The sequence below is a fragment of the Ischnura elegans genome, chromosome X (assembly GCF_921293095.1).
Source record: "Ischnura elegans chromosome X, ioIscEleg1.1, whole genome shotgun sequence".
NCBI classification, from domain to species: Eukaryota; Metazoa; Arthropoda; class Insecta; order Odonata; family Coenagrionidae; genus Ischnura; species Ischnura elegans.
In genome coordinates, this window is record NC_060259.1 from 81,754,474 (window position 1) to 81,771,804 (window position 17,331).

The window sequence follows — 17,331 nt, forward strand, 5'->3', positions numbered from 1 at the left end:
TACTTAGTACCCTGTTTTTAAAAAAGTTTACCCCGGACTCCAATGGTTATTGACCCCACCCCTCACGAACGAAATTCCTGGCTACACCACTGAGGGGGATGGGTCAAAAAATTTCATGAAATGCTTAAAAATATTTTCTTCGTGCATTCGATCGAGGCTTCGCGCGGTGAGTGGATACCAGTTTTTGCACCTTTCCTGGTCCCGATTTTGAAGGCATTTATTTTGAGCGCTCACGATATGCGAATTTCGTAGCCTAGATTTTGGGACATTGTCATTTGGCGTGTGTCGACGACTCGGCCTCCCCGCGCTTTCCCCATTCCACGGGTGAGGGTCGCGGCGGCGTCCATTGCGCGGCCCAGACGGCGTGCCCGCATGGCGAAAGAGCGGCAAACGGCCATTTGCTGAATCCACGGCCGAATTCCGCGCATTGCCCGGGCCTATTTTCGTTCGGTCGAGGCGCCGAGGGGTGCGGCAGGGGAGGGGTGCGGGCGGCGGCCGCTCCGCGCGCGGCAACTCGCACTCGCGCCGAGGCGATGGAGTCTGCGGGGCCGGAAGGTGCCGCCCCCTCCGCCTGCCTCTACCTGGCCTACTGTCCCCTCGACCGCTGCTTCCGAGTGGCCTGCGTCCTCGATGGTAGGTGTCCGGCGGTGGTCAGCGCTATTGCCGTTGTGGATGGGCCGTTTTGCGCCCCTGGGTTCTCTTCAAGGGGTCGAAACTCTCTGGTCGCCCACCAATGACTCTCCATCCCATAGGTCAAGGTTCGAGTTGTGCCGATGGTGAAGATTTTCGGAATCGTTTTATTGCTTTTAATGGTTCTACGCATGGAGCGCTACATTTTTTTGCTACTGAGAGGTGGAATATTTGACTGTGGTCACTCTGACGCATTCTGTCTGGAGTATATTGATGCAGATGCCCGATTTCTGTGTTCCCTTTCTCGATTTCTCAGGGTAACTCTTGGAAACTCTCTAACCACCTGTTATTAGTGGCTTTAATAGTCTCTGTTTATGATCACTTTGTTATTACATTGCTCGTAATATGCTTTTCTCTGCTGCAAAACATTTAACGAACTTTGTAATTACAAGCCTGTATGTTTATGAATATGTAACTTACTCTTTCGAAGAGTTGCAGTAATCAGGTACTTGAGTCATCCAGGGATATTGTTAAGGTTATGTATATGTAGGATCACCCTGTTCTGGGTGAAATAATGTTCTTAATCGTAGTCATTAACTTTTGAGGAGATGAATCTTATTTATTTGTGACAGATGCATTTTGAATGTAAGGTGCTTCGACTTATGGCTTAAGCTTATTTGAAAAGGAAAAGTTATTGAATCGAGGGAATACAGGAATAGTCAAGGCACTCAATATTTACTTGTTATTCATACTTTTTAATTTATTAATTGTCCTATATTTTCATTTATAGGCCGTTGTTCAATGGTTAGTGCGTTCCCACTTAAATTTGTATTTTAGTTGCAACGCAAAGTTATCTTGGAGAAAAACACGACCTGCAGGAATAAATAATTACTATAAAATTGATTTGATCTTGTGGTGCATTGCCAGATTTGAAAGAAAATATATTTATCATTCATTGCCATGTTGTATTTTCTCAAATGAAGTTGTTCATCACTGTGGGGTGAACATCCATCCCTCATACTGTTAACCTACCATTTGATACACAGTGCTTCTTTTCAACATTTGTGTTCCTTATTTTCTCTCAATTTTACCCTCACTTTTGCATTGTTTTTCAGATTGCCATTACACATGCCACCCACAATGCCGAGACTTTGTTACCTTGGACTGCCGTGCATTTGAGTCTGGAGCCACAGAAGCCAAGGAGGTTTCAACATCTGATAGCAGCGATGCAGGTGATGACACCACAGAAGCTGAAACATCTAAGGTACATGGTCTGATAATTAAAAATGTTAGTAATTTAGAATATCATTGATGGCAGGATCAATGCAAATGAAAAGCTTTTTTTTGCATTTAAAATCTCTGCAATTGTTAATCGTTGTTAGTTTGAATTGAGAGACTACATCAGCTCAAATGACTTCATTTTTCAAAAATTCATTTTCAATAATACTATTCACGTGCATAATTTTCTGGAAGTTTCTCCAAATTGATGTAAATAAGATGCGATCAATTTCAGTGGCCAGCAAATAAAATTAGGATGGACTGGCATTGATCCATATAGTGGCTTTTATTTATACTTGATGTCTCGAGTTATGCATAGTCCTCACTGGAAGTCTTAGCCACTTATTGTCTTGTTTTTTTTTAGTGCTTAAAGAATCACATTGTTGTAGAATAGAGAGTTTATTTTCTGAAGTTCATGGAATGATTCATGATATTGGGAGGAATGTTTTAAGGGGCTGTTGATGCTTAAAGTAGCTTCATATGATGGTCACTTCAACCTTTCGCACTTAACACTGGCTACAGCCAAAGTAGATTTTCCAAAGCAAACAAGCAAGAGTTATCTCCTGCTGACTAAGTTTTTCCTAAGCGAAAGAGTGAAAGGCGGCTATGTCTGATAGAGGGGATGGGAAGTAATATTAAACTCAGGCATGCCTCTATCCTTCTTAGACCCAGATTAGTGAGAGATTAGGCTTGCTTTATAGGCCCTGTACTTAAGCCTTCAACTCATTTTCCACCACTCAAATCTGGCAATGGCTCGAAAGGGTAAAGTTGAGCAACCACATGTATGTAGTCTCAATTGAGGAAATGTTTTTCATTATTAGTCACCTCTCCCAATTTACCATCGTTATCTGAGAAATATTAGTTGAAATTGTTGAATATGATCGGCAAAAATTCAGGTGTGCAATTGTTGAATGCCCGAGGATTGGGGATTTGCAAGTTTTTGGTAATTTTCAAGTTGCAGTAAATATGCTAGCAATTCGGTTGAAAATAAGATTAAAAAAGAGTACATATTAGGTTGGTGTGGTGCCTAGTGTGTTGACTTCCCACCTAGTCGGTCTGGGTTCAAATTCCAGCGGTGGGAGAGACTATTAAGAGATTACCCAATCCTCCTCACTTTAGTAATTTGTGGAAGGCACTTTAAGTACACCACTCTGTCCATCAAATGGGACGCTAACCTATAGCCACCATGGCACCTTTTGTTTAGAGCAGGCTAATGCAGTCGCTGGGTTTCTCTCCAACCTTCCCTCCCAACCGTTCCTTTGTGGTGCAAATTTGTCAGTTGTCTCCTTCTAATACCAAGAGGAAAATAATTTCTGTTCATGCATGCAAGAATTCTAATTTTTAACATTATTACTGGCCTTGCAGTGTGCGTATATTTTAATTTTTATATTGGGCTTTTGTATTTATTATTAGTGTGATGCATCAGAAGGGGATTCTTCTACTGAGACATCGAGTTGTAGTGGAGAGCAAACTCCAGAGAGGACTGGTGATGTGATGTGGCAGTCCGTGGAGGAGTTGAAATGTCTTGTGGATGACTATACAAGTGCTGCCCCCCCAGGCCTAGGGATGACATTGGTATGTTCTAATATCCTCTATCGGTAAGAGTTGGTTGAAAATTCTTGTCAGATAAGGGTTTTCTTTCAAGGTCTGCATATCCTAAGGAAAGTACATGTGATCACATATTTCTCATTTTGGTAGCCCTTGAAGATAATGGCTGAATATTGAAGGTTTTTTTCCCCGTAACTTATCTTTCCTTCTTATCTACGGAATTCTTTTAATGAATCGTTTTGGATTTTAGTAAATGACCCTATTAAGGTTTAATAGTAAAAAATAATAATTTTCCTCGACTCAAATAAAAAGTGTCCAATTGAAAGGTTAAATATATATTTTATAGTTTAAATTTTGTCCCACGTGATGGTGATATCAAAATTCAGTATCAACATTGCCATCTCTGTAAAAGCATTTACTTATATCCTATTCACAAGTTTAAATACAACCTGAGAATTGCTTTGCCCTTACCCTTTCCTAGGAAAGTTAATTAATCTCCATCCACAAATGTTCTAATTGCCAGGATTTATGTCTCCTCTATTTGATTCTAAAGCTCCTAATATCATGGTATCCGTGCAAGTCTATCTCTGGGTTTTCAACCTCTCAAAATTCTGTATCCTGTTTTGAAGTGATAAGAAGGTGGTTTTCCTGCTGATAAGGAGGCTGCTCTTACAGTAGTGACAGGAAGGTCTCTCGTCTTAGTTGAAAAGATTTCTTGTGCTGGCATTCTTATGAGTGGAACCTTCAGAATTTCGTATTTTTTTTTAATTTTTGTAATGCTAGTGAGTGATTTCTCTAATTACTGAATGGCAGAGAAATCATGCAGGTATTACAGTACCATGTCATTCATGGCTGAAGCTATGCAGCAAAAACAAAGTGTGGTGAAACATCTAGCGTCTCGTTTGTTCATGAGTGACTTGGTAATATATTTCTCTCATTAATTTCTTTGAATTTGTTTTGGATTACAAAGAAATGTGCATGGGTCAATCCTTACTGATTTTTGATATTAACTACGGGGAAATGCTAACTTTTGGGAGTGTTATTTTATTGTTCCCATGTCTGAAGTTAATCGTAAATGACCTCTAAAAATATTCATTTCGCTATACATATAGTTCTATTAATCTTTTTATGTCAGTATTTGTGATTCAAAATTAGTGGAAAATATTTTTGATCACATTATCTAAAGTTTCTGCCGATTTTTCTTTGGCAATGCCTTGACAAGAGCTGTTTTAGACCACCTCTAAATGGTTTTTCTCATGTTTTTCATTTGAATTTACGTTACGATTTCTTTTTTCCCTGTTATTCACCGTTACGGCAGTTAAGACAACCACCATACAAAGATATCTATGCATTGTCTTTTTCCCTGCAAGGCCCTTAATTTCACTGCTATTCAATGTGTGACGAGCATCACATCTGGCAGTGCTACTTGCACGCTTTTTTATATTATATTGATAAGTAAAATTAAGGTTTTGTAAAGGAAATCACCCAAGGTGTAACATTAATTTCTGTATTGAATATCACCTTGTATGGGTGCTTTACATCATAATAATATCATTGTTTATTATTGATTATAATAATGAAGATTATTGTCTTTGCTTATTTCTCATGCTTGGATTAACTGAGTTTTTTTCCTGCTGAAGGTATAATAGTATAAAAGCAGTATTATTTTCTGCTTCTTTTTCTTGGACATAGGTTTTTCAAGCTATGTTTTTCTTTCAAATAATATTTTTAGGAAGAAGATGGAACAACATTCCATGGTTTTATTAGGGTTCATTTAAATTTAAGTCGACCCATCAGTGTTGTGGCAGGATCTAGACCACCATCTATATATGATATCCTCAAGGAAGATGAAACTCTGGAAAAGACTTTGACATCATTTTACTTACCTCGAGACACTGTAAAAGCTCTGCATATTACAAGGTTGGTTTCTCACTCTTATTCTTTGAACAATGTTAGTGTACCATTTGCTGTGTCTCTTGGAAATGTGTAGATTTCGTGACCATTACATAATGTGAATGATCTAATGAAATGCTTTGTCTAGTATTTATTCATATAATTTCTCAAGTGAGTAGTAATAATTTTAGCGGAGATGAATTAGCTGACATGATTTTTTTCTTTAATAGTGAAACCACCACACATGAGGTTGTTGTTGCTCTGCTGAAAAAATTCAAAGTTGTGGATAATCCAAGAAAATTTGCCCTCTATGAGCGATATTATGAGGATGGTGATGCTAATAAAGGTAAGGGCTAATTATTTTCCTTTGCTCCTAAGGAATTGGATGGTTGGATAGCAGCCAATTGCTTTAAATGTCTTACATTATAAAATCAATTTCTGAATGGAAGATTATTTTATTTTCAAGCACTATAGATTAGTGGATTAGCTCCATTTTCATGCATTCAGTTATGCATAACCAGAGTCTATTAAGCCTTTAGAATGAAGAATGTTTCGTATGACTTATGTTGCTCTGGGAACTGACCATTTGTCATCTTTCATCATTTATTAATCCAAATATGAGCTGCATTCATACTCGCTGAAATAGATTGATGGATTTTACTGGTTTACTTACTCAGTCATTTTTTAATTGTTATTCAAAGCTTGTTAACATTGGCTACCATCATCTTCAGCTATCTCCTCTGGCAGACGCATGAATGAAAATGCGGGAAGTGCAATATTAGAAGCTTGAAGATACGGGCAGTGTTTGTGACCTCATTTGTTCAAACAAATATTTTTACTTATGTTTTTACTCTTGGGTATGAGCAGGCATTTTGTAAAATACATGCTTTTAATTATTTATACTTGTCAAATACAATTTTTACATACTGCAATATGCAACTCATTTTTAATAGTGCTTCTCATTACAAAGCAATGTAGTGTAACTTCCTCATGAAGTCAGTTATGTGAGAAAAGGTAACTTGCTCTGCTGACAATCCGAACTGCCTTTTCTCACATTTATCATAGCCACCAGGCTGTGAGCGGGCTTGTAGCCTGACACTTGTTTTGGGGTAGCTGGGGTGGTATTTCAGGTTGTTTCCACGGATACATATTTTGTTTTCAATTCGCATGCATTTGAAAGCCATGCATTTCATTAAATCAGCTACGTACGTATGTATTTTGTTTGAATAATGCTGAAAGTGAAATTCTCTTTTGGTTATTGGAAGATATCATGAATGTAACTACAGTAAAATTCGGTTATAACGCGGGTCTAGGGGGACATAGTTTACACCCGCGTTATCGGACAACCGCGTTATAACGGGAAATACGTGGGAAGCAATAAAAAAAACCCTTAAAGGTAATTTTTATAGCCAATTTATTTGCGTAATACATTATTAAAATATTTATTTTATGATTTAGACACTCTACTTTAACGGGAGTTACTAAAATACTCGGATATTTTCTTTTGCCGCGATAGTTGATGGCTTTTCTTTGTCACGTAATTTTTTATGCTTTGCAAGTGCAACAGATGAATACTATCGCAATCACTTTGTCCCTCCAACCAATTCATCAATTCACTATTATTATGTAATAAATGGCCAATTTTTGGCATCTCGACCTCACATTCGTCTTCTCCATTCTCGCTCTCATCTTCCGATGATGCAGCTGTTTTTGCGCGGCTCTGGACTGCAGCCACAATTTCTTCGTCACTCTTATAAGCAGATACAGGAGTTTCCTCGTCTTCGCGAACCCAGGCCTCGAGATCACTCACAAATAGTTTATTTGAAAGAACATCTGAAGCTTCACGTGCGTCCTCTTCCGTGAAACCCAAAAACTCGTCTTCGTCTTCCATGGTATCGCCCGCTGTATACTCGCACTTTGACCAGCAATTTAGGATTGTAGCTGAAGTTATTTTCTTCCATGCCAATCCAATATTATAAGCCATATTCTTCAGGGTGACTGTTTTCAGATATTCTTGTACCTGCAGTTCTGAATTTATGACACTAGTGAGCAATTCCCGCCGATAATGGGCTTTAAATGCTCTAATTATCCCTTGATCCATGGGCTGAATAAGAGCTGTCGTATTTTTTGGTAAAAACGAAGCCACTATTTTGCCATCCCTCGATATCAAGAGCTCAGAAGACGGATGGGCCGGACAGTTATCTAACAGAAGTAGAGCCTTCTCTTCTAACTTTTTTGATCTTAAGTGGCTCTTAACCGACGGAACAAAATCTTCATTGAACCAAGATAAAAAAATGTCTCGAGTCATCCAGGCATTCTGACTGTTTTTGTAATTTATGGGTAGTGCTGTCATATTAACGTGCTTGAAGCACCGAGGACTTCGATTTTTACCAATACACAGAGGTTTTAACTTGTGACTTCCTGATTTGTTCGCGCACAGTAATAAAGTCACTCTTTCTTTGCTCATTTTTATTCCGGATTTATTTGCCGACTTCTTAATATCAAGTGATTTTGTTGGAAGCAATCTGTAGTAGAGAGCGGTTTCATCGCAGTTATACAATTGCTCTTCAGTGTACTCACCCTCATCAATCATCTTGCGTAAAGTCCCACAGAATTCTCTAGCTGCTTCACTGTCACTGGAACGAGATTCTCCTTGCATGTTAACTTGCGCTACCCCGTGGCGAATTTTCCACCTCGATAGCCAGCCAGCAGAAGCAACAAAATCATGTGCACCACCTATTTGTTTATTTAATTTAATTGCCTGTGCTTGTAAAAGTGGACCAGATAATGGAACACCTTCACTGCGCTTCTGAACAAACCACGTGAACAAATATTCATCCACATCACCAGCAGCACTCAATCTGGCCTTTTTTCTATCAAGTCCTATTTCGTCATCCACTTGATCAACGAATGATCGTAATTTAACTTCTTCTTTCATCCAACCACAAATAGTTCCTTCAGGAACACCAAACTCCCTGAATAAACTTGATTTTGAATCACCGCGTTTCACTCTGTCGATTATGCCCAACTTTTCTTTTATTGTGTAAGTTTTCCTTTTGGCAGACATCGTTTTAACCCTAAAATCAATGAAAATTTTCGTAAAAAAGTAATTTTCATATTCATATTAAGACAAAGGTAAAACAGCCCATTCATTATTAAATGCTCGAAGCCTGTGAGCATTGAGTACCTACCTTGGTTTGAGCGCCGCGGTGCGAACGTACGAATGAGAATTATCTCAATCTCCCAGAATCTCGAAAATTATTATGGCCGTGCAACACACTTTTCAGCTCGAGTTCGCAAGACACAATGACCGATCAGGCATTACCGAGTTTTTTTATGGCTACGAAACAATGTATAGAATACGTCGCCAACCGAGTTAATACAGTCGCTTGAAGTTGCAACGCGTCGGTAGTCACGCCGAGATAAAATTCGCCACAAAGTTACCTACCTCAAAAAAAAGGTCAATGTAATCATCTCGGGGGACATGGTGAGACCCGCGGTATATCCGAAACCGCGGTAAAGTGAGGCGCGTAATAACCGGAATTTACTGTATATGAAAAAAATAGTGTGTCACGATGCCCGTAGGCTTGTGGTCTTCCCTGCAGATGTATTGTGGATTGTCATCTCAGGCAAAAAAATTCAGGGGGGAGGAGCCAATGATAGCCAATGTTAACTGGCTTTGAAGAACAATTTTGAAAAATTTTGATGGGCCTTTTGCTATCATTTGCTTGAGTGTCCTTAGCTCCATGTATTACTCTAAGCTACCTGAAGTCCGGAGGTGAAGAATCTGTGGAGGGTAAATACCCAATGAGGGTAAAAGCTCTGGGGAGGGGGTACTGAAAAAAATACCAAAATGTGTAGCCTAATGTTGTCAACTATGGCATTTTGGAATGATGAGTTTGAGTTTTCATAGACTATTAATCTCTAATGGATGCCGTACAGGCCTGATGGGATATCAATAAAAGAATGCATGTATATATGACATTGAAACATTCGTGGTGCACTATCATTTTTTCATTGAGCCTTGATGGCTGAAAATTTTAGAATTTTAGCCTAAATCAAAGGTGGCTAAATGATATGTTTAATATCAATGTCAAGCGAATTTTTTTAACCTGCAGTTTTAGGCTCAGCTTAAGGATACTGAGATACTACTGAAATTCATATTCTTGAAACCATTGATGTTTGCAAGCAATATCATCAAATTACTGATTTAATATTTGAATGCTTAAAGATTTTTTTTTCAAAGTACCTACCTAGTCATTCGTATGCATAATACACAATGAGTTACCTTATGCTTAGTGGGCATTAATAAACTTAGAAAATGTTCAATAAAAAACATAATTTGTGCATGATAGAGTTAAGAATTTAGGGTATATCTGCCATAAATAACTTGTTTTCCTTATTCTTAGTTATACCTGAGGCATTATGTTATGAGGAAGAGATCTTAACATTAATGTGTGCTAAGTGGCTGATGGTGATTTTCTGCTGCTGTTTTGACTCTTTGCATTGATTACACTTAAGGCATGAAGTGTATTGAAAGTTGTGTTTCTTTTGCAGCTAAAATGAGGAGAATTGCGGAAAGTGAGAAACCCCTGATGCTAGCACTGAAGTGGCATCAGACAGATTGCAGTAAAATGTTTGTCCTTCAAGAAAATGAAACTGAGGACATTTTGGTGAGCTAAATTTTTATAAAAATATGCAACTTTATTTTATTTGATGTGCTGATTCTGAAATGTTTGATAAATGATATGATCTGCATTCAAAATTACTTATGTTCCTCAAAGGGTACTCATGTTTTTCCGGCCATCTATTGTTCTAAAGCATATTTGAAAAATAGACCACAATTCATTGGGCCCTCCACAAAAGGGATGAACCAATAGCATGTGGCATTCAGCAATCTGATGTTCGATGATCTCATTTATTGCCTTGGAGAGATGAAATACTGCCATCACAAGAGTTACCAGGTTTCTGTAAAATCCTGGAATTGCCATACATTTAAAATCTTCTCCAAAATCATGGAGGAATTTTGAAAAAATTTAAATGTCTTCATTTTTGACTTATGCAAACATTTAATGACATTCCTCTGCTTAACAAAAATTGTAAAACTATAAATTGTCTCAAATTCCAATCCTGAACTTTACAATGATTTGTTTGCTGATATTCTACAAAAGATCAGTTACCAAAGTATGACTGTTTGATTTTGGCTCTGAAAAGTGTGTTAAGCATAGAATATTCTTACTATTCTAAAGATTCTTGCAAAAAAAGATATCCTTTTCATTAAAAGATGTCTTGTAAGAATATATGCATAAAATCCTTCAATTCTTGATAGAAAATGAAAGATTTTTCTTGCCTGATTTATCTGATCCATTATTTAATTATTATATTCAATGATTTCCCAATTTTTCATGGGTGTAATTAAGGGAGGGTCTGGTAATTTATAAGAGTCCTTAGTCTGAATTAGTTTTCTAAACCCCCCCAGCCTTAATTCCTAGCTGCACCCCTGATTGAATACGCTTTTGAGGGTCACTGCTTTCTCAATTGTTACCTCTCACCTTGTTTCATTTCTTCAACTTCTTATTTTTAGTGGGAAGCTTTCACACTTCCAGAACTTGGAAATTTCCTGCGTATTTTGGATCGAGAGGAGGAAGAGTACAAGAAGAGGGTGGAACATAAATATGAGCTAATGGCATTGAAACTGCAGGAAGCAATGAATAACCTTCAGGCAGCTAATAGCTCTTGCCCATTGCAATGTGAATCATGTGATACTGTTGGTACATCAAGTGATATCATTGCTGAGCAAGGGAAGTCGTGAGCTACGCTAGTGGAACATTGTCAAGAGAAAAGGAAATTAATATTGTCCATTAGGGCAGAGGTGATTCACTCTGGCTATATGGTGAAGCACTATGGGAAAAATAGAGCAGTTAGCCCAGGAATAATTGCCACAATTGGTGGTGTTAAGATGTCTTAATACTGTGACTGAGACCTGGAAAGAAAATCTGGCTTGAGTGTAGATTTCAGTATGTATTTGCTTTTGCAGTTTGTAAACCAAGGATTCCTGTTGTCTGTTGAGACTTTGGTAACTCTTTAGTGTGTGCACTGTTGTTGAGGGAAGAAATTCTAAATGCCGTAGAACTTTAAAATCTGTAATGTTGGAAATAGGTCTTCAGAGGATGTTAAAAACTTTAAAGCTTTAAAAAACATAGTGTTGATGCATTTTCTTCCAGGAATAAGCTTTGAGAACTGTGAGAATGCTATGCATCGCCTGAAACTGAGCTAATGTAGACTCAAATCCTTTGTATGTCTGATGATAAGATGTTTAATTGGTTTATATCAGAGGCCAGATTTTTAAAATTGGCCTGGAATAGTCTTGCCAGCCAAGATGTAGGAAGGAATATGACCAATGGCAGATTTGCCAGTCATGAAATGATGGAAGACCATTTTTGGTCAATACTGGGGTAAAGATTAGGATTGCAGTTGTAATGAAAGCCTAATATAAAAATACTACATTGCAGAGAAAAATACTGAAAAACCATGTGATACAAGTCATGAATTCTAATAGTCAAATGGTACAAATGATAATTTTAACTATAGATCACTCTAAAATTAAACTCCGGTCAAAGTATTGTAAATATATTCAGTTAAAAATATTTATGTAATGTTAATTTAAAAAGCTGTCATATTATTGTTCTAAATTAACTGCTCCCAATTTTAAATACATATATCAAGTGTTAGGTCAGGAAATTGTTAAAATATATGTTAATTCTATCAGTGCAGATGAGTAACTTCAGTGACATTATTCGTATTAAAATATCTTATTTAAATTTTGTTAATTCTAATAAGTGATTTAAATCCAATATTATTGCATCATTAATAAAATTACCTCTTTATTGGCTGCTGATAAATCTGTTATCAAATATCATGCATCCATTTCAAATCATTATTGAGGCCATTTTCCTTAGTTTGACCTTTGGAAGAAGTAAAATGGCTTGTTTATTAGAAGTAAAAAGCATTATAAAATTAGTTATGTGTGAGTGCCATTAGTATCAGCTATTTTTATTAGTTTGTTAATAATTACCATCTTAATATTCCAAAAGATTCAATTATTACTAGTCATTCAATAGAATTGGAAAATGTTCTTCATGCACTGAATTTTTTGAAGTGATTTCTAGTTGGGGCATGAAAAATTGATGGAGTTGATGTTTAACCTCATTGATTTCATTCCTACACCCAGGAAAAGTGGGATGTAGAAAGCCTATTTCTTGCTGTTATTTCCTTCTCCGCTAAGAGAAACTGAATCTGCTCAATAATAGTTTTTACTTGCATTCTGAGGATTTTTGCAGTCCTATTTTATGATTCATCAAACCCTCTGAATAATTTATTCCTTTATAGAAAAGTGTCAGCTTTGGTTAAAATTATGACAACAAATCTGTACTTTCATCTTCATTTAAAACTGTTTGACCATAACCCTTTTTTCCACCTTAATACTGTATTTCATCGGTTCACCGATGCTGCATGATTGAAATGATCTCTTTCTTCCCTGCCAGCAGATTTAAGCTCTTCATCTTCAGCTTAGTGGTCTGAACTCAAATTAGAGGTGAGGGGAAGTTCTCTTCTGATTCAAATTCATTGGTTTCGCGTAATTGGTTATAATGCTTAATGTAGGATTGTCAAGTCCAAGTGAAAGGGATTAATGACATGATACCCTATAAATACTCAGGAATAGGCCAATTGATCATGATTATTCTACACTCAGTTCCTTCTTACTCACTTCTTCCAAATTGTAAGACAATAATAGCCTCAGTTGTTGATGCCTTTGAAGAAAACCAAGAATACTATTAACAGCATCTCTTCATCCTAATGGGTGCTTGTGAGGCTGAACCAATTGCCAGGATGTAGACATGCATGCCTGGGGATACACTTTTCCTGAAAGGAATGTACTTTTTTTAAGCGTAATAGATTTTGTTTACTGCCTGATTTATGAGGTTGAGCTCTGTACTCATGTTAAATGTTGTTCATACCTGTTTTGAGTGGTGGGGCAAAGTGAATTGTATATTTCTGATTTAATCAGAAAATACATTATTTTGCTGAAAATATCACTTCAACCTCTGCCAAAACTAATTTATGGATTTCTTATTGGGAAATTGAAGTACCAAGTTTACTTTTCATTGTAAGCTTGTAGAAACTTGTTTGAAGGTCATTATGTGTTGTAATTGGCCATATCTTAACCATTTATAACTTTGAGTGATAGTTGGTAAAATTAAACCTTGCTAATATGAGTGCACTTGTTGTCTGCTGTTAATGCAAGTCTAGTCGACAAATTTTAGTGTTTCAGTGAATATTTTTAAAAAATCATTATATTTCATTTGTATTGTCATGATCTATACTTCCTTACTCATATGTGTCTGCGTGTATGTGTATGCAATTTTTGTGTCTATTCATTGTTGTTTACTCTTATTACTTTTATGGTAAATTTCTTTGGCCCACCTAAAATTTCAAATCATCAAAAAAATAAGCTCTTACTGAATTCATTTTTTGTTACTCAATGACTACATTGTTAACATTTGGAGTAGATCTTTTATTCAAATGTTGCAGAAAATTAAAACCTATAGGTTTTATAACCTATATACATCATAATGTTTTCATATTAAAAAATTTATTTAGAATGGCTCTTTTATTGAAAACCCCTATGACCCGATGCCATGTACCAGTATAAAAAATCAGTATGGTAAATTTTGTTTTTTGGGAATTGGGAATCACTTTTTCCTGTTCCTTACATTTTAGAGGGGAATTGCACTTTGATGATGAATTTGAAAGAGGAGATATTACAGGGCTTACACTGGTAAGGGAAGACATGAAAAAGTCTGAAATAAAAATTTATTATGGAATGGAAAATAAAGTTGAATGTCGTGGAAATGTCAGGGAAAACCTTCAGTGGCATAGCAAGTAGATGAGGTTAATCTTGCGGAGTATTGATGCATACGAGTGACAAGGTAGGTGTTTTCTTGCTCTCGTGGCTGGGCAGTCAAGCACTCTGTGCTATTTGACTTCATTTTTAAATATACTTCATTCATAAATACTACCACTGCTTGACTTTATTTTAAGTTACACCTTGCTGAATTTTTTCATAAAAACCATGCTATTGGTACTTAGCTATTGATATAGAGCCAGGGATACATTAAAAAATTCAGACTGGATATCGAGGAAATTTAAAGGAAATTGAAAAACTGGAGGTTAGTATCAACCCTGTATTGCTGTTCATTTGTTGGCAGTGGCGGCTGGTGGTAATTTATCTAGGGTGTGCATTAGAGCAGATATAGGATGATTTAATTATATTATGTTAATCCTAATCGCATGAGCATCATATTTCGTCGTAATAGAATACATGGAAAGCAAAACATATCACTGGTACACTCTACCCTTAAAATTGCATGAACAGAAATAATATTAGCATGTATGAAAATAATTATTCTCAGCACACCTTTACAAGTGACGGTAGTTGAAATTCATTCACTTTTCCTTACACCCTATGAGGAAGTAGTGTAGAAAACGGCCATACAGATGGCTCTGTAGACGGACTAGGATCCTGGGTGCAGGTAGTGTAGGTGGCGGCTACACCACTACACTACCTGCTAGTCAGTCACCAAAAATATGCGCGTGCGCACTCGCATGGTTTTGAGTCTGCTCCCATCGCCCCTTTGAACAGCACATACCCCCCCGCTTACCTCGTCCCGCCAGAGCACTCTCAAGCGATCGCACAGACCGAAAATGCGCCCGGCATGATGCCACGGGATCGCACACTTGTAGAGCGGTGAATTCGAAAAGGAGATAGCTGTAGCGTTCAGAGGCTCATGTTTCTTGCACATGCAGACAGTACTTTTATCCTTCGCGTTGCAAAGGAATAGTTTTCTTTTATGATTTATTCATCTTTGGGTGTGCACTTGCTAACATGCGTATACGCACGCGCCGCCACTGTTTGTTGGCGAACTAAAGTTCTCTTTTTACATTTCACACCTGTGGCACAGTGAGGGGGGCGTTTTGGGGGATAAACCCCCCTCCCCCAGAGCTCACAGATTTAAAAGTATTTAATCCATTTTACTTAATTGGATAAACATTACTTGTAGAATAGTGGAAGAATCAATAAAATACCCCTCAGAAAGTCGAAACATTCATCATTTTGGACCATTTATCTCAAAAATTTTCTGGGGAAGGGCGCCCGCAGCTCCTGCTTACACTGGTGGGTATTACATATCCCCCAGACCCCCCAGTATTAGTTGCGCCTAAAACCCCCCTAGCCCTTATGCCTTGTTGCGAGCCTATTTCACACTGAATTTTGAAATATTTCCCTTGATAATTATTTAAACTATGGTTGGTGTCAATAAAGGTCAGTGTGGAGCGCACAAAGTGAATTTTATTCCCCTATATCAAGTGAAATTTATTTCCCTATATCATGGTTCCATAAAGAAAAGCCGGAAAACTTCACAGTGTTAACTTGCTGATCTAGCTCTTGAGTATTAGCACAGTGAATGCACCATTGGATACCCTTTTATTTGTACTTCTTTACCCATGCTGGAAAAGTGAATGCACCATGGGATACCCTTTTCTTTGTACTTCTTTACCCATGCTGGAAACCATCTGGTGTTCCTCAAGTCTTCCTACAGGTATGTTGTCTACGTATGACCTACCTCCCCTGTTCTATCATTATGGGTCTCCAGTCACCTTAGCCTAATGAATTCAACATAAAACTAAAATCTCCCAGATCAGTGAGGACATCTGCTTCTTCATAGATTGTAAACAAAATGATATTTTTCTTTCATAAACCTTTACCATTATATATTTCAACGGCGTCCATCACTGATTATCACCATACCATAATAGGAGCAGAAACAAATGGAAACAGTGACTGTGGATGAATCTGTTGGGCTTTTCTATGAAAATATAACTTATTCAAGATATATCTGATTTGCTGGGCTGCCCATAGAGGGGGCAGAAGTTGTATCTGGGATAATAATTTTTGATGGAATAACAAATTTGGCCAGGATTTTTTAAGTTACATCTATAATCCCCAGGGTGGGGAGAGAAAGTAGTTATTTTTGGGTGGGAATGTGCTATCAGTATCGGTGGGATGAGGAACCCTGGTGATATGAGTACCTATACCTACATCCCTGATCATGTGAAAACAAATTGACCCCAGGTTGTGAAGCTTGTCCTTACTCGAGGGAATTTTTTTAAGTGTGATTTAAAAGTTATATATGTAATAAATAGCCAAATTTAAAAATATGGTAACAAAACTGTTATTACAATGGCTGAATATACAGCATTAATATCAGAAATAATTATAGTAAGGCGATAGATACAATCAGTTTCATTCTGATGATGCCAAATGTTTAAATCATGGGCGTACCCAGCAGGAGCCAACTGCCCCCCCTAGAAGCAAAAGTAAATTTAGTTCAATACGGATGTTTTGAACAAATTTTCTATAGATTCATGAAAACTGATGTTATTATAAGACACGTAATTAAAATGAAAATATTTTTTTTCAAGCAAATAATTTAAAAAAATTAATACATACAGCGCTGTTATAGTTTTCTTGAAATTTTGGTTTAATAAACCATTTCTGTGTTACATCTCAACGACCACGGCTTGCCCCCTTCTAGTTTTGATGCTGGGTTTGCCCTTGGTTTCAATACTATAGTTAGTGCATATTGAAGTGGTACAATTAGTCGTAAGTTTACTTGCCATACAAGTGTTATTGATTTTATCAATCAATCAGTGGTTACTCTGACGATCAACCACTCTTTCCCTGCCATCTTCCCCTCTATATTTAATCAGAAACGGATCCCCATATTTATATCCCATTTAGGAGTTAAGTCACCATCCACTGAACAGGAATTTCGAAGACCGCCCATTAAAAAAGCCCGTTTTTTGTTTACCCGTGTAGCGGGTTGCATACCACGAGTGTTTTGTATGAAAATTTTATAACGT

General features: G+C 37.2%; 1 protein-coding gene across 3 annotated transcripts in view; it reads left to right on the forward strand.

Annotated features, from left to right (window-relative positions):
• LOC124171910 (ras association domain-containing protein 1-like) overlaps positions 1 to 14,012 on the forward strand; it is a 61,032-nt gene extending 47,020 nt beyond the window's left edge. For all 3 annotated transcript variants that reach the window (XM_046551321.1, XM_046551322.1, XM_046551323.1), the window contains 6 exons: positions 1,746 to 1,894; positions 3,322 to 3,483; positions 5,189 to 5,376; positions 5,580 to 5,695; positions 9,907 to 10,022; positions 10,934 to 14,012. In XM_046551321.1, coding sequence (XP_046407277.1) covers positions 1,746 to 1,894; positions 3,322 to 3,483; positions 5,189 to 5,376; positions 5,580 to 5,695; positions 9,907 to 10,022; positions 10,934 to 11,161 — 959 coding nt within the window. In that variant the 3' untranslated portion in view covers positions 11,162 to 14,012. The remainder of the gene's footprint in view (positions 1 to 1,745; positions 1,895 to 3,321; positions 3,484 to 5,188; positions 5,377 to 5,579; positions 5,696 to 9,906; positions 10,023 to 10,933) is intronic.
• Positions 14,013 to 17,331: the final 3,319 nt, after the last annotated feature.